At 31.3% G+C, this 19,477-nt stretch overlaps 1 protein-coding gene across 2 annotated transcripts; it reads left to right on the top strand.

The window, feature by feature from the left end:
- Positions 1-11,320: 11,320 nt before the first annotated feature.
- Positions 11,321-14,160, top strand: LOC124363797. Of its 2 annotated transcripts, none has more exons than XM_046819060.1 (3): positions 11,321-11,449; positions 12,328-12,364; positions 13,820-14,160. In XM_046819060.1, the coding sequence occupies exons 1-3, from the start codon at positions 11,336-11,338 to the stop codon at positions 14,011-14,013; spliced, it is 345 nt and encodes a 114-aa protein (XP_046675016.1). In that variant the 5' UTR covers positions 11,321-11,335; the 3' UTR covers positions 14,014-14,160. The 2 variants fall into 2 exon arrangements, with proteins under 2 accessions (XP_046675016.1, XP_046675015.1); XM_046819059.1 differs by having other exon boundaries at positions 13,817-14,160.
- Positions 14,161-19,477: the final 5,317 nt, after the last annotated feature.

The raw sequence follows: 19,477 nt of genomic DNA, 5'->3' as shown, positions 1-19,477 counted from the left end.
ATAATGGGTTTTCCTCGAACGAGGATGTACTACGATGTCAGGACCAAGGTACCTGCAATAGCATATATTTTACCAAGATACCAATACTTTACCATTAGAAATAATATAAAGTTGGTATATGACAATGAGGTACCAGAAGCTGAAAAAAACGCTACTAAATTTTGGAAGGTAAATCCTCTTATTAATTCTGTCCGAATCGTTTGCCTCCTAAATGAAAGAACTCAAACTATAGCAGTTGATGAACAAATGGTCCCTTTTTGGGGCCATTGCCCTGCTAGGCAGGTTATGAAATCCAAGCCAAATCCATGCGGAATTAAAATCTTTGTCGCAGCAACCCCAAATGGCTTACCACTTGATTTCTTCTTTTACAATGGCAAAGGTGATCCCATTGTTGAAGTGCCAAAATTTAGCCGACTTAACATTGTTGGCAAGGCAGTTATAAGTTTGTTAAGGACCTTTCCACAAGGTGTTTCAGTTTACATGGACAGATACTTTACCTAGGAAGATCTCCTAGACTTGCTCCACTCGGAATGTGGAGCGTCAGGAACAGGAACACTCCAAAAGCAAAGAATCCCTCTCAAAGTTGAAAGAAGACAAGGAAATGAGAAAAGAAGGAAGAGGAACAATAGATCAAAGTGTAAGGTCAGATTAGTGTTATAGTATGGTTTGATAACAAAGCTGTTCTGTTAATTTCAAGTAAAGACGGTGTAGAACCTCTCGACAAATGCAGGAGGTGGTGTAGGGTAACAAGGACATTTCTTGATGTTGGCAGGCCTTTTGCTGTAAAATGCTACAACATATACATGGGAGGAGTAGACTTTCTAGACAGACTGATCAGTTACTATAGAATTTCAGTAAGACCAAGAAAATGGACAGTTCGTGTGATAATGCACTTTTTTGATTTTGCAATTGCAGGAGGTTGGATCGAGTACAGAAGAGATCAACGAGCCTTGGGAACACGAAAAAAGGATATTCTCGACTCGATGAAGTTTAAAGACGTGTATGCCGAATTCTTGATCCACGGTCATCGTAATGAAGACAGTGATGTTGATTACACCTGTGTAATGCCCAAACCGAGAAAACAGCCAAGAATTGCCAATCCACCTGATGTTTGCGAACGAAAAATACCCTCCATCTGCCAGAAATTCCATCACCTTGTTCAAAACACCGTTGTAGGTGAGCAAAAATTACTTCTCAAAAAACGGAAATTTTGTCTTGACCAGCACTTAAAAAATTAAAATCTGAAGGAAAGAGACAAGTATAGGTAAACAGTTACAAACTGGAAAATGGAAAGAAGGACCCATCACGCGTAAAACACCACCATCATCATATTGAATTCAGATTAACAATCAATAATTTATACAATAACTTGATCATATGAAAACCAGATAGAGTGAAACTATCCAACTCTAGATAACAAAACATTGATAACTATGAATATGAAAGTAATCAGTTTTGTACTCCCATAAGGTACTTACTTAAGAACCCTCTAACGTACATGAGATACCTCTTCGAAGACAACAGAGAGTCATTTAAAGACTGTGGAATTATAATGCGTTTTTACTAAATAAGAATACCGTCTTCAAGATACATGTCACTTAGTGTTTTCATAGAATATGTGTAACAAAACTCTAAGCAAAACTTCCTTTCTCGTTACCCTCTTGAGCGGTGTGAAATCAAATGCTTTAGATTTTCATGTCTTTACATCTTTTGTGTACTTGCATAGCTTTCTTTGTGACGAAATTTTCATTATTTATGGACTGTTCTAATTATTGAACACTAAGTGTTTTATGAATTTGACTGTTTTATTTGTCAGTGTCAATAAGCACGAATCTTCGAGCCTTCTAGTAATAATATCTCCCCTGATTACAGGCACCAGCAGTAGCTAAACACTGGTGCTTTTGGTAATAATCTATTAGGGTGATATTTGAAGAAATTGAAGCTTTTATTTGATTAGAAGCATGATCATAATCCTTATTCAACTTACACGCTCACATGAAGACCTTTTATGTAGTAACTCATGAAGTGGAAAACAAATTGATTTTAGGTTAGCTATGAATCTTTTGAAGTTGATAGTAAAAAATAAAATGAGAGAAGCTCTATTGCATTTCTAGCAGCAGTTTGATTTTTTTATTACATCACTCAAGTTTTCAACGGAGCAAAATTCAATAAGCACGAGTCCTATAGCTAAGGAAGCTTACATTTTCCTTGAACAACGTTAGTTGTCTTAATTTATTGTCTTAACGTTAGTCAAATATTTCTTAGAATATTAAAAATCGAACGCAACTATGTTCTGTTCAGTTTTGTCCAACAATACAAATCTCGTCAAAATACCATGCTACCTCTTTTTTATACCAACCAAAATTTAGCCCATGACTTTATTTAAAATCTTCAGATCTGTTTTGACAATAAGATGTGAGTCTAGTTTAAAGTAATACATTTGAATAGTTGTAACCACCACATAAATAGGTACTTTAATCCTTACAAAAAAGAGTTGTAAATGTCTTTCATGTAAAAGAAATTTCACATCAAAAATATTTGTTGTTGCCTTGTGTGAAAGAGAAAATTGAAGAGTTGACTTTTCTTAAAGCGGTTTCTTGAAATGTAGGTTACAATAAATGTCATCGACAAAATAGAAATATTTATTTATAGTTAGAAGGGATTTATAAATAATTATGAGTACATTTATGAAATTATGAAGTAAATCTGAGTAAGTGTAAATTTGAATACATTATATTTTCAAAGGTAAAAGTAAAACATATAACTTCTAAAAATATAAAAAGTTAAATTGACGTTATTCGAACATGGTTTCTTATTATAACGAGTCTTGGGGGAGATTCTGCTCTCCTCATCCCCCATACTTACACCACCGGTTAACAGGTTGTAAAATACCTTTGACTACCAAATTGTCTAACTTGTCATTGCCTGCATTCTGTAAAGAGAATGGCTCTGACCTTGGTTTCTGTATTGCCAACTGAATATTGGTAGTTTAGCTTTAAAATTAGTTACTGTTCCTAGTTTGTTTAAAATAATTTTATTTTTTAATTATTTTATGTGGAATTGTATAGGTATCACTTGATCAAGCACTAACCACCAATGATTGTAGACTAAATGTAAATACAAATAAATAAATTAGTTGCCCTACGAGCATAGACAACTTAGGTTAAGTGTATTCAATTACTTACATAAAAGTTATGGTACTTGAAAAACAAACTAATGTTTTAAGCTTAGGTTGGATTAGCTGAAAATTTGAAAAAGTTTCCCGTAGTATTTTTAGTGCAGGAAACAAATGATTATATTCATGAAACGTAATCCAAAATGATACTAAACACCTGTTGATACTTTCAATGTCAGTTTGCCAAAGAAGCTGAAACATCTGCTTACATTTATATTTTCAAAGATATAAATTATGCAGTGATACAGATTTGTCTACTGTTCTCGTCAAACCCTAAGTAGATTAAAAGCGCCGGAAGTAGATGCTTTTAGATCGACATATTCTTTTTTTAAATCTCATTTAAGCCTCAGAGTTAGCTATGCCGGCTTCGAAGTGCACTGGTTTTTATTATTATTACATTATTAGACCTCCCCGGGATTTGAACCCGTGATCCCTCGGTTAGAGAGCCGAGACTATCCATTAGTCTACGGAGGAGGACGACATATTCTTCTCAAGCCTAACTGTATTTATATGTGTTTTCTTTGAGGCAACAAGTAAATCCGATTATAGCACTGGAAGTATCATAGACTGAAAATAGATTATTCTTACAAGGTCAGGTACAGACGTTTTTTGACCGAAGTAGGTTTCCGAAACCTACTGTACATAAATATCGGACTAGAAATATACATGCGCTAAAACGACATAAGAACGATTCGAAATCTCGCAGAGTTTTAAGAGAGGAATCAACTTAGATTGTAAAACTACTAAAATCATTACTACCTACAGGTATTTAATTTCTAATATTTTAATATGTTATTAAAATGAATATAATTAGTCGAGGCTTGTTTTGGCCAAGAGCATTTACTAATTACAGTCCACTCATTATTATTTTAACGTTATTATTTCTAAGGTTATCATTACAATAAATTATTTACAGATCTAAGAAAAGCTATCGTACTTTTTTATTGTTGATTTCTGCATAACAGCCTTTTAAATTGATTTGTGCAAGTTATTCTTTGCAATTTATACCAGTCTTAAGCAACGAGTCACAATAGGTTGCAAAAATGACACAAGATACACGTATGTAACTAGAAGCAACACATTAAGCCCATATCCAAAGAATGTTTCGTTGCATGTAGGACTATTTTTACAACTGACTTAACATTCATACATTGAAACTGACTGTGAATTGCAGTTTACTCCAGAGTCAAAGTGGTGATCTTTGCTAGATTATGTAAGACTAAGTACCAAGATTCCTCGAGTTCACACCTTTCTTGGATAAGGAGTTATTACAGACAGTACAAAATAAATCGACATTAATTTAACCCAAGAAATTTAAAAGCATCAACAACATCTTGAGTGCTAATGTTAGCACACGGGTCTCAGATGGATCAAGAAAGGCAAAATCAGTTCTTCATCAAATCTTGTCCCATTGCATCAAAATACGCAGGTAGGATGTAGTTACTTATCCTTCCACTAAGTTTGCTTCAGACTTTTAGGAGGCTGTCTTCATATTCAACTTCATATTAAAGTCTGATACACTCATGTATCAATAATTCATATTTTCACTCTAGGTTTCCATTCTTCTTAATCTAATTTCTTAAAACTATAAACTCAGTTGAATTACTGCTGTACAGTGTTTTCTGTAATTTTCACTCAAGCACTATATTTAGTTTTCTAAAGTAAATATTGTATGCTTACAGAAGAGTTTTCTTCTAGCATTGCATAATGAGTAACGAATTGTTACATTCCTTATTCGTAAGAGGTATAGTAGAATGTAATTGTTAATGCATTGTATACAGAGTTCAATATATTGAATTCAGTAGCTGTAATGAGGGTTCTAAGTTAGACGAATATACCTCAGAATTAGAGGAGGCAAGAAAATGTCTTTCGTTAGGTAACTGCAAAAGTATTGTTTATAAGTCTTGATCAACATGACTGAGGAGGTAATATTTATTGTCATGATAGTTAAGACAGTTCTTTTTATTAATAATTAAGAATAACTTTAACTAAGAAATTGATGATGAGCATTTCAAGCAATATGAAGGATAAGTAACTACATCCTACCTGCGTATTTTAATGCAATGGGACAAGATTAGAGGGAGAACTGACTTTGCCTTTCTTGATCCATCTGAGACCCGCGTGCTAACATTAGTACTCCAGATGTTGTTGATTCTTACATGTAAAAAGTAATCACCTACCTCCGTCACAGGCAACATCCATATGAAAGCCTGTTACAATCGCTTAATTCACTGAACACACTCAATGGAAAGACATGTTACATTCATAAAGATGAAGTTAGCAATGAGATGAACGAAAATACCACTTTAAAATATTTCATTATGTAGCCTATTGTAATTAGTCAATGAAATATTTCTGTTAAATAGATTAACTTGCTTGATTCTAGTGAAAAAGAAAATATAAACAAAACAACTACGGTCACTCAGTGAGGCTGTTTAATGGGTTAATTTTATTAACAGAATGTTGTTATAGATATGATTTAAAATATTTATATACACAAATATCTTCGTATACAATAAAACAAGTTTAAATCTATTCTGTTGGTAATGACTATATTAATTCTATATTACTTCAAAAATAAATAGAGCACAGTTTCCTAACCTATTTAGTGTTAATGGAATTTTTAGGCACTCGTCAGCTGATTTTTGTTTTTCGATGGTTCATTTGGCGAAGAGCTTCTTCTGCCAGTTTAAGAACTACGAACAAGAACTGAAATACCCTGAAAACCGACCGAAAAGGCGCCGACAACATGATACAAACTAGTTCGAACATTTTCATTAACACCGCCAAAATGAAGCCATTTTCACGTATCAACCTTTCATATTCCTCTGGACTTGGAATGAAAGCCCCCGCAGGAGGTTTTGGCTTTACGTCTTTTCTTTGAGATAGTTTTTCGTCTGAAACATAAACCCAATTTATTGGAAACATACACAACAACTGTAATGTAAAAATATATGTAAAAGTTAATGTCCTCTTTGGCCAGTTATCGGAAATATGTATAACAAAATTAAAGTAGATCATATTTTTTTCTTCAATCTTGTCTCACCATTAGAAAATAGTTTCACTTTTACTTTATTGTGTAATATTCATAATATATGAAACTTGATTATGTAACATTACGTAAAAATATTTCAATCCTGAATTATAATTTATACCTACATTAAATAAGGTCACTTTATATAGACAAATAACAAACTAAAATCATTGCTTCATTGGTTTATTGCAAATATTTCAATGAGCACCTGCACATGAATTTCCTACATGATTGTATAAAACAAAAACAAAATAAAGAATACATTATTAATAAATTAATCACAAATTATAATTTTTTTAAATGTATTCTTTGTTTTGATTTGTTTTTTTGAGGTATTCAGAGTAACTTTGTATTTTATTTGAGTAATGTAATTAAGTTTTATACAAATTAGTAATTATACAGAAAACTAAAAATAAAAATAAATATTAAAAACTCTAATATTATAAAAATTGTGATTGTTCTCCTACGTAACCATATGAATTTGACAAATATCGGAAGATATTCACTCGAAAGCTACTCAACTATAAAAATATGTAAATGCTCTGCATATTCAGTGGTACTAGTTCATAGGCGGTTTAATATGCTTCATGTGCCACTTATATTACCGACAATAAGTAAATATTTTGATCAAGTAGCCTACTCTACTTCATTTAGCTATAATTGAGATTTTACACCGAGTCTGAGTTCATTATTTTTAAGCTATGTCAGTGTATGACTTGTGTACAGAATGTTTCATACCTTTTACTGTCGAGGGATGATATTTTGTGTATTCTCCAGGTCTTGTATGAACAATCTGAAAACAAATTTGAATTCTAAAAGACACATGAATTCATTTCAATGTGTTGGGTGATATTTGAAACTGAAATTAAATCAAAGGTGTTTCATACATAACAACACATTAATTGCGACTATACTTTTGACAGACCTTCAATACATGGTTTACAATGTATAGTCATCTAATACATTTTCCAAATTTCAAGCAAGTACATATATTTTAAATGGAAGAAAATGTACTCTGTATCATTATATTGAAGGGGATATTATATGTGTTAGCTTTTAAGTATAAATAGTTTTGGATGCGTACGCCCTTATGCAAGTATATAAAATAATAATAAAATCATTCAATTACCCCACAAATTTCATTTAGTACTTTAGATGATCTTAACAAAAGTGTCAATTTGAACTAAATTTAGACTGTACATTGGGTTTTCTAGACTAAAAATGATTGTAATAATATCGCAAGAAAGACTAGAATGTATAGATAAAAAATCCTTTCTACAAAATAAACCTGATCAGATTTTTGCGAAGGACACAATAATTTATATTACAGAGGTTTAGTACTTTTACTTTGTACAATAAGTACTTACATGAAAGCAAGCCACTGCGATGAAGGTAGCTACAACCAGAAACGACATGGTTCAATCCAACCCGCGTCAGATCTAAAATCAATGTTATTGTTATTGAAAGTAATTAAATCTATAACATAACAATTCAAGTTTATCTCTTGTAATAGGAATTGAAATACCTCCTCATTATTGATGTATGCAAATTGATTTTCCGCTTAAAGGTTGTCTAAATGTCATAACGTTTGGTATAAAAAAAGTAAAAAAGAAAAGACTCCCAATACAAAAAGACGTTCATAATGTGCAGCGTATAATAGTACTACATGACCTGTATTTTACGTTGAATGCATATGCATAAATATCTTCTAATAATCTAAAAGGCACTGAAAATACAACACATATATCGGGTTTGACGTACAAATATTTATTTGACATTGGATTGTTCGAAGTTCCGTTTCTTAATTTTCTCTTTTTATATAATCACTTATTTTATGTTTTGGCACTAGAAGAAGAGGGCAAATTGTTTGTATTCGGTGAACAATGAAAAATGCCCACCGATTCCTGTAATCAGTTTTAAATAAGATGAGCGATATAAAAAATATATTAACGCTTGGGTACTATCGCACTGGCAGTATCTACCAGACCTCTAAAATCCTCAATCCTCTAATACTACCTAGTCTCTAAGAATCTCAATTCGTTGTAAATCTCTATAATATTGGATTCCTCCTCTCCTGGAACCACGTGAATCTCTAATCTCCATGTAGCCTTCTTATTTTGGAGGATCATTTGGTCTTATCCAGTGGCCAACGGGCCTATAGGAACCACTAACTTCGAAAACTATTTGGACTCTAGTTACGACTGGTTTCTACAACATCCTGGCATTTGAAACAAACATGGTCTCTAAATACCTTCATCTGATTGGAAAATCAAGAGGAACCGTAACTTCGAAAATTCTCAGCCTGTGAAAACTCTGAAAGTTTCTCATTAGAAACCTTTTAAAGCTCTCAAAGGCTAAGAGGATCTTCCATTAAAGACATTTTGAACTTACCGATCTATAAGTGCTCTCGTTCTGTGGCAACTCCCAGCCTATTGGAATTTCGCCCTCTAGCTAGAAATATCTGACATTTGGAAGTCCCCAGAGTCTAAAATCTTTCGTTCACGTTAGAGAACGTATGTCTTTGAAGCCCTTGGCTACCAACTGCTCTTTGGAAGCCTCGTCGGAATCTAGGAAACTCTGATCCCTAACATCCCCCAGTTTATGGAATTACTTTTAAAGTGCTTAACGAATATCTTGGATTAACTTATTATATCTAACTTACCAGTTATATTAAGAGTACCACTTACCAGTTAGTTATCTTAAGAGTATATATATGTAATGATGGCCAATAGAATATTCACCAACTTTAGTTAAAATCTAATTGGAAATAATTTACCCAGGCCAGTTATATAAGTCATTGATTATGTTGCAAATCTCCCCTCTGTATACTCAGTAATCACACTGGGTTTAATTTTTATTCATAGATTGGTAAACAAACTGGATTGAAAGTTGTTCACAACGAGACTTTTATAACGATAAATATGTGACCCCTGAGTTATAACCCCTTGGATTCAAAGTCATCCATTAAAATTTGTACCGTATATCTGCCCAGGAAGGGGTAAACTGGTAATAACTGTAAGGTAGATTTGAATAATATTAAACCTCAAACTATTCGACACAATAGATCATTTTAGTACACTTTTACTATGAACTCATTTAAAATTAAAGCATAAGACTGGGAATTAAAGAATTACAAAGGAATATTCCTTTGTTTTATATGATTTAATCTTAAAACATGTAATTTTTATACTTTGCTAAAGTCTTCACCTAAATGTTTTGAAATCCTAACAAATCTGGTATTACAAATTTAACCTCTCTATGAAAATATAAACCGAATAGTTTGGTTACGATTTTCCCGTTACTTTGTAATGTTTAACATATTTACTTATTGATATATATATTTTTAACTTAAAGCATATATAATACGTGTAAGATATAATGTATTATATGTTCTATCTCTTCTCTTAGTATTTTTATATAAAAACGATACCTTTGTCGACCGCAATGAGCGGTGGTTTCCCAGCAGCCTCTTCAAATATATGTGACATAGTCCATGGTCCTGTAAGACATAAGGAATTTTACATTGAAATTTTACATCTGAAAATATTTCATTATAAATTTAGGAATGAACACCACAAAACCATTCAGTTAACTAATTAACGAATAAGACAGTACTTACAACTGAGGCACGGTTTGCACTGGAGCTGTCATCAGAAAAATGGTTACATAATCACTTACAAATCTGCTTGTCAGCAATATCTCATATCTGATCAGATCAAGTTCAATCTATTTTTATGCTTTGGTGATCAACTGCTATATTGTTAAGCTATTTAGAGGATTCATTAAATGCTACAATGAATCCAAACGTGAATTTAATTATGCTGTGAAACACAGTCGTTAGTTACACAGATTATATCTAAATATGTTTAAAATGTTCGGGAATGGAAATGGCTTAACCTATTCAGCCATTTCACAGTTCATTAGGAAGGAACGCCATTCTTTTACGTATTAACGTTCAACATTCCATTGCAGTTTTAGTACTGTATGGGTTGTAATACTATGGTTTGTTGCGTCAGCTATTTTCCCAGCTTCATTTGGTCATAGTTGTAAACATATTTGTCATAAATAATCTTCAAAGTGTCAATTTAAATAATGATGTTGCGGTGACTCGGAGAAAAATATAGTATTTACCGCTGATAACATGCGGGTCAACTCTATTACATTACAATAATTAATTGAATAGTACATGAATTTTATACTTTAATACAGTATACAGTAATACAGCTATTACTCGATAACAATTCCAACTTAGGACTTACGAAACTAGTTATAATTTATAAAATAAAAAAAAAAAAACAAAAATCTAATATAACTGTTATGTCTCCTGAATTTATATAATTATTATAACAGCACTAGGTATACAGTATGTATACTTTTTGGATATTTAAACGATGAAGTACCAAAAATGTCTACTTTTTTCTGTATAAATAGTAAAAACGTTGGAAAGCTAAGAAGCGTATACATGTGTATTACTCTCATGTAAATATGAAAACCTTCATAAATTCTAAACTGAAGAAAATGAATAATACTTGAAGTTGAACGAACATTGATCTTATGAGGCTAAAATGAAAATAGCCGCCAGCACTGACGGCACTTGATTATGCACGTAGCGTATAGAATATTTTACTTCTAATTTCGTCTCTTGAAATAAAGTTCTTCATTTCATTTCACATATAGGTAAAAACTAATAAATACTACTGTAGGAAGTGGACATTTGGAAGTGGAATTATCTTAAACTGTCCACTTCAGCTCTTGCTGTGATGATATCCATGGTAAGACTATATTTATGAATATTAATATTTCAATCTTTTTCTGGATGGCTAAATCTAATTTTTAAATAACATGATACATTGAAAAATAAAGAAATTGAATTAAACTAAGATCATATTGTCACAACCCTGCAACTGAGAATATTCTATATAATCAATTATAGAGGTCAACTTTTCATGGAACATTTAAAAATACCTCATGTTACTTAATATTGAAAACTCAAGAAACTGTTGATTTATGAGGCGGAAAATGTGGGATAACTACATGATGGATTTGTTAACCAACAAACTGATAATTAAGGAACATTTGTCTCAAAATGATACCGAAGTTTAACATTTAATTATGATAAAACACAGATGGCACAGGTGATCGGAATTGATAATTTAAAGTCCCAGTTACGTACCGTAGAGTCTTCACCAGCCATGGACTCTAGATATCTTATCCTGCTACTAGTTTTTTCTTGTGTAATTGTAAGTAATTAGTTATAAAGCCACTTAATTTTTTTGCATTACTAATATGTATGAAATTTCTCGTTGATAGAAGAATTTGTAACAATTTAATAATTTTTTAAATGTAACAAACAACACCCTTCAAAGATTATTGAAAAAGTTAAGAGTGTTAAAAGGCTTTCAGAACCTTTACATAAAAGACTGATTTCTACGTTTCAACTTAAATATGTTTTTGAACAACAGATCACTGCATTTAAATCGACATGAGCCTGGAACAGCTTCAGTTATTACAGTCTTACGTTTTTCTCTGTAGGTTACATTTTCAATTGAGTAAAGAAAGGCACATTTTGACAGTTTTGTAAGCTAAGAGGTAGAGAGCATGTGCGAAATGAGAAAGCTTACAACAATGAGAAAAAAGAAAAATATTGAATCGAGTATAGAACGGATTAAAATTCTGTTTAGGGACACACAAAAAATCATTAGACAAAACACACTATAATTAACTCTTTATATTATTCCTACACTTACAAAAGTGGATATAAAGTAAAAGCACACTGGATAAAGCACATGTTTTTTTGTAAATACTTTTTAAGACATGCTCATAATGTTTGTTTCCTAAAAAAATTTCCACTTATTCTTTAAAATCACAATTAGGATATAATGACAACGTTGGAGCTAATTAAAAAAATGTACTGTAAGAATTAAATTGCGATTATTGTGAGAAAATATTGCGAGAATGTAACATTTAACCGTAATAATTATCGTTATATAATACAGGAGCGTAAGCTATTTAGTTTACAGAATGTTAGTCTCTTACCCACGAATGATAAACACGAAATTAAACATATACTGTAATAAGATGTACCGATTTTTATGGGTAATGTGTTCTATTTTTCCAGATATGTGAAGGAAACGTCATTTACAAAGTCAAGAAATGTAAGTAAAATATAAGTAATAGTATAGGTTTTTAATTCTTTAGAAAAACCTTATTTTCAAACTGTTCAACAAGTAAAACAGTAAATGCCTAATCGTATTTGATGGTTACCTTGTTTCTTTTTTAATTGTATTTTTGAATTGGATACGTTCTTATGAAATTTAATACCAACATCAACAGGAAATTAATGATTCATTTATAAAAAATAATTATTTAAATTTTGGAAGGCAAACAAAATAAGAAACGATGTAGGTTAAAGTGTTAATCTACACGATATGAATATATAAATAAAATAGAGAAGACTGTAAAATAATCAAGATAGAATATGTATCAAAGATTATGTTTATTAATTTGGCCTTATATATAATTAATAAATATACTAAAAACATATTTTAGCTAAAATAAACTCTTAACCGAGATAACATTACAATTTTGCAATTAAAAAATGGCCGTTAACGTACACTTGATATCACGTTATGTTAAAACCTCAATAAAGAAATATTTTATGTCAAGAGCATTTGAAATGTCTAGGTAAAGACAGTGCCAAATATATATAAAAGGTTTTTTTGGAATATCAGTTAAGAATCTTTGGGCACACACTATTGAGATTTATTGCAAGAACAGGCCAATGAGTTACACTTGCCATAAATTAAATATGAGGACTAGTTAACAAACTACTTGTAGCGGTAGTAGATAAAATATGAACAATATTCAGTAAAATGATGTGTTGCATCGCATCGTTAAAACACACACAAAATTGTCATTACCAAACATAACCTTTACTACATACAACTATTAAAGCTGTATTATATCGTTATCAAAAAAGTACAATGTTACAGTAATTACAGTAAAAATGATTACTAAATGATATATAACATCAGCAAATCACTTTGACTATGTGCTTTGTCAATTATAGCCACAAAGAAATTTTCTTTCAGTCACACTATGTACAATACTTCTTCGGACCCGAGCCCAGCTCGGCATTATCATATAGTAAAATCTTCCTTGTTGCATAATAGTACCTAATTACTTCCAAAATCATAGTATACGGGAAGGGAGGGTAATTTTAACGTATATTGTAGTAATTTGCTGTGGTGGGAATTTTGAATTACTGTACATAGTGCACACAAAAATACTGGTGAAGTTGAGTTTGGTGCACAAAATCCCGGATTTTGAAACCTTACCTGATTTATCTCCATTAACGTCTTGAAACTGATAGGGGTTGCTGTGAAGGCGTAGAGAAGTATATTATTGACCAAACCAATAATGTCTACATTCAGTTGACATTTTCATAATTATTCTTACTAAAAAAGGCCTTAAAAATGTTGATAATTGGTAAGAGTGTTTTCACAAATATTACTTTAATAAATGAGAGGTTGAGAAACTTAACGAAAATTGTGGTTTAATCTATTGCCACATCATTGATTTCGCACAAGCAGTGATCTAATCTTTAGTAGATGAAGGAGAATCTGACAACTTTGTGCCCACCAAGATCGACAAGAGACAGATTGTCCAGAAGATCGCTACTAATTCCGACCTGACACACAAGATGGCAGTCATCCTGCAGAAGAACCTCATGGACATGCTGAAAAGTGATGGCTTCCAACTCCTAGCACTTCTTTGGAACGAAAGAAATTCATTCCTTGAGTGACCCGGGGATGAAACAGTCAATCCATGCATGCTTCATAGTTAAATAAACTCTGGAATTAAAATAAGATGGTTTTATTATAACTGTGCCGAAATAGAGTACAGCAATAAATTTAATGTAGGTTGCTAATAAATCTTGCGTAAGACATAACTGTATATTTTTTCCATGAAAAACCACAAGTATATGGGTGATTTTTACGCCAAAGTGTGAAATATCCATATTAACCAGTTTAAAATAATATGTAGCATCCACGTTTCCAATCACCTTTTAAGTCATTGAGTCCCCCCCATCAGTTTTTGGTGGAGGACACATATTTTGGAAATGCTCAGTATCTGAACCTAACTTCATATGCTGACCATAATCATTGTATCATAATTACGTTTCACTTTAGGTACATTACTTCATGGTCAATCAGACCACTAGAATTCTCCACGAACTAGGGCTACTTGCACTTTAGAGTTCTCATCCTGCGGAAATCCTATGTCAATATCTGACATCCCTAAGTCTGAATGGTCCTACATCCGAAAGCCTTCCGGTCTTCATTACAAAAGTACTCTAAATTTTGAAAGTTTAAAATATATTTATCTCTTGAAACCTATTTGATTGGTTACCAATTTTATTTGTGTCCCAATTTGTCAGACTAAATATTGAAATTCACCATTCTTACGTTAAAAATATATATATATTGTATCTATTACATAATGTAAGCTACAACATTGAATAGTTGTATCGTCGTTTGAACTCTAGCAAATAAAGCGAAATTCTTTTGATTTTTTTCTCTTCGGATATTAATAAACAGATACCAAATTGTTTGTAAAACAACTAGGATATCGTGCCAGAGACCAGGACTTGAATTAAGTTTCGAATATGATATTCACAAGCCTTGCCTCAAACAGAAGTGAACAGAATATTACAGGATATGATCGGATCCAATTTAGACCTTCACACATATAAAATATAATTACAATATTAAACGCTGTTTTGTTAACAATGATTGTAGTTTTAATTACTAAAACTTTACATTCTCTAATGCTATTGATTTAGTGTAGATTACGTAGGATTACATATGGGTTACAAAGTGAATATAAATAAGTTTATGAACAATCACACAATCAAATTGTTCACTATAGAAGCGAAATAGCTTTTAAGTAAATATATAATATATACAAAATAAATTTCAATGTTTTAAGCATCCAATTCACATTGCAAGGAATCGGTTTTGCCTTAAAACTTATGCATAGGAACGGGTATTATTACATTTTAATCTTAATCTGAAGAGATTTGTCAACATTTAATTAATTTGTCTCGTATTTAATTTATTCTTTGCTCAAAAATAATAAAAGAAAATTTGATCAGATCAGAAACAACATTATTTTGAAATAACGTGTTTTAGCCTCGATTTTATAGATGAAAGCTGTAAAGATGTTACCTGGTTTTTTATGGACAATATTTATTTATCATAATGGGTTTGATAAAGATGTTTATTATTTTTTACTATACTGATATTTTTTGGTAAGTTGATAATATTTACCATAGAAAATAGAATAAAAATGTGTAGTAGAAAGATCATGATAAACGTCATTACCAAAATTTGTTCATCAAGCGCTGGCTCATTAAAGTACTCTAACTCATCGGAAATGGAGGATCATAGCTTCCGTTATCAAGCACAACAACATTAAAATTAATGTTTTTGTATGCGTTTTTACAAAGAATTGTAAATTATGCTGATTTAGATTTTAAAAATTTATATCAGAGTGTCAGCTATTAGCGGTTGGTTTTATTCATTAGCATAGACTATAAAATAGTGACAGTAAGATAAGGGAGAAACGGCAAACGATTTGAGTCACATAAACACGTGGATTTGCGGTTTTTTACAAAAAATAAAATAAAATATGAATTATCATGGAATGCGAATGAATTACGGTAACAAAATTTTCATAATAAAAACTGTAATTATGATATAAATAGAAATAAAAAACAACAAATGCATTTTTGCGTGAAATAGCCAAAACCCTTCATAAACACAGAGAATACGTTATTTTTTTAAGCTTGACTAAGGAACGTATAATTTAGAATTTAATCGTGTATATGAAACATTACACTATTATTTCAAAGTAATGTGTAGCGTAGCTCAGATACGCTCATTTTGTAGTACGAAATATGTTACTCACGTTTTCGTCCCAGTATAACTCTTCCTAAGGACTCCATACGCAGCCAATTTGTAAATGGCATCATAAGAAATTAAAAGATGGATACCATATTTATGTATCTGTGATTTAAATCTGAATATATCGACTTCTAAGAATGCTTATCAATAATTTAATATCGCAGTAGAAAGACCAATGGATCTAAATTCGTAGAAATTTAGCTATATCTTAGTAGAGTATGTTTCAGGCTGTATAATGTTCATCCAATATGATAATGCATTTTTTTAATAAACACGTACAAGTACTGGAGCTTCTTAATCGAAAAGTGTAAATTTCTACATCACGTTGATGAGGTAACATGCAAGTTACGTTGCAAGGTTAACGTAATTAGTTTAGTTTTTATAATATTTCAGTAATTTCTATTTAAATTTCAAATTATTATTATTTTCTTATTTATTGATATTTATTATAATAGTGTTATGTATTTAAATCCACAAACGGATGTGTATTAAAATAATATATTCAATAATTAAATGATTTTGGAAAAAAAATTTGTAAAAGCTGTATGCTATAATGAAAACTCCCAAAAAGCCCTTTACTTGATATGATTCTGCTAATGAATGAACTCGTAGGACATAATTAATAAAGGTGTAAAGAGACAATTTGTGGAGAAAAAGGCAGAGAGGTGAAAGATGGAAGGGACAGGAGAAGAGGGTTTGAGAGGAATTTGAGAGCGGCGGGAGTGAGAGTGATGGGTAAGGGTGAAGGGGATGGTGAGTAAAAGGATGGTGGTGGGAAAGAGAGAGGTTCGTTCTTTCAAGTACACTCTAAACGAGTTTTATCCTGAGTTTTAGTGTTACTAAAAGGGCACCGAAATAGTTTACTCTCTAAGGGATTCCTTCGATACAAATGAAATATTTTGTTGTTTATTTAGATTTTTCACCATCTCTTTATTCATTTATCACTTAAACTTAAACATGTTTAAGGTAAAATATTATTCCAGACTTTTTGTACACAAAGTTTTACACATTCTTCGATGTATCATTAAAAATACCATTCAGAATCGATGTCTATGAGCAAGTCTTTTCCGGTATGAAATGTATCACTCACATTTGAAAACTAAACGCAAATGTTATACTCGTAGATTCACATTGAAACTTAAGCTAGGGTAAGGGATATTTAATATTCTACATAGTCATTAAATTGTAGATTAAACATTAGTATGGCAGTGACCTCAAATACAACATATTTTTAAATGGGAACCAAAAATTTCCAAATTAGATACCATATTTTGAGCTGAGTTGTAGTCGTTAAAAAGATGCCCAATTGAAATGACCACTTTCAAATAATGTTATGTCTAAATTAAAGGGAACGGTTCAATTACTCCACTTATCGTTGGCTTAACAATCCTCGTTGAAGAAATGCTATTTTTACAGATGGTCATTGGCCCCACGAGACACTTTGTATAAATATAGACGTTCGATTAGTCCACTGGCTTGTTGGCGTAATGACCCTATTTACTTCATTTCTGTAAATTGTACAATAGGTTCGTTGGCCTGAAGAACTTTATGGATTTAATTTACTGATATAGGTTCGTTGGGCAAACGATCAGTGTTGTTATCGAACCATGAATTAGTATGAAACAACAATAATTTCAGTGGGTCTTTCAGCCAACGAACCTAAATTAAATAAATCCTTCAATGTTTAAAAGAGGGCTTTCTACAAAACCAAGCGATGGCCCAACGACTCACGCCTTTGCATTAGCTCGTTTATTTGGGCAGAGTAGACTATTAGTCCACTAATTCAGCTATCGTCTCCTTCTAAGTATCTTGCAAGACAATCTTTTTCGTTTTTCGCCAGTTCCCCAGATACTAATTTCTGTAGAAAATATTAATTAACTGAAAAAGTAAATCCAATAAATATTAAACATTAAAATAAATAATAAGCATATAAGTAGAGATATTTACTATTATATCGGAATTTTCATTTGTAAATGCTATTATAAGATGACATATTGTGTTATCATTTCTTTATACTTTAGGTGATTTCATATTAACCAAAAATTAGGCGACAGTGATTTGTCTGGTTAATATCAAGTTGATTAAACTGTACCGAAATTGCATAACGTTGTTAGACTTTCATATACGTGTTGTACAAATTTAGGCATAATAATAATACTAATATATAACATTTTTATAATAACTTAAATGAGACAAAACACTTTGGCAATAGCCTACGCATTAACCCGATCTGAACCCGATTATTTTTCATAATTAATTGAGAGTGGTTTTGTTTATTACAAACCTATTATTTTAAGATTCCTCAGGATCCATAATCCTCAACATCTTGAGAAAACCATTTAATGCTATAAAATATACAGTTATAACTGAAGTAAGAAGCAGTATTTACATATTTAATGGTGTTTGACATTTGACACAAGTTATTAACACATTATTACACAAGAATGTGACTTTAAACGATGGTTATATGTAGTTTGAGGATGAACCGCTTTACTTAAAGATATATTGTAATCGTTTAGAGTTCTCAATCTTAAAAAAATACGTGGGTATTTAAGTACCTTTATCTTTTAGTTTAGAATGTTTGAGAAATAAAGTCGTATAACTCTTGTGATATTTTTGAGTTAACAAAGTTAAAATACACATAATATCATAAGAATGTTTGTCGTATGTCCTTCTCTATGTGTATCTATTATGTTTTATAAAAGTAATCTGATTATATCATATTACACCTAGTTTAATATTTGTGGTAGCATGTATTGCTGAGGTCTCATCGTAAAAACACAACTAATGGGAAAATAAAACACAATATTTAAATATAATGCAGTGCAGATTGTATTTATCCATTTCTACACTAACAGTTATATGAAATTAACGTTAACTGAGTTTTCGAGCAGGACATTATGGAGTTAGTAGCATCATAAAAACTAAATTCTATTTAAATAATTTTGTAAGGAACAATATTCTTTTGAAACAACCTACAATGTATAATGTTTAAAACTGTATAGGAAATTTTCCTTACTGCAAGACTTATTCTTTTATATCGAGAAGCATTATGCAATAAATCTGAATTATTTGCCGATTACTGTTATTATATTCTGTTTTTAATCATGGTTACTCATAAGATAAATATGAAACGGTTTTGCTAGGTTTAGCAAAATCTCATTACGTGCGCAATCATCGAACTCAACGTTCGTTATATAGAAATGAAGCTTCATACAAAATTTAAAGTCTGTAGGTAAGTTCATTCTTACAAAAATTCATTCATCTATTCCAATTGCCATGCGGAGGTATTTGTCCGAA

Source organism: Homalodisca vitripennis, chromosome 5 (genome assembly GCF_021130785.1).
Source record: "Homalodisca vitripennis isolate AUS2020 chromosome 5, UT_GWSS_2.1, whole genome shotgun sequence".
Lineage (NCBI taxonomy): Eukaryota > Metazoa > Arthropoda > Insecta > Hemiptera > Cicadellidae > Homalodisca > Homalodisca vitripennis.
Note: the sequence above shows the minus strand (reverse complement) of the source record. Positions and strands in the feature narration are given on the sequence as shown.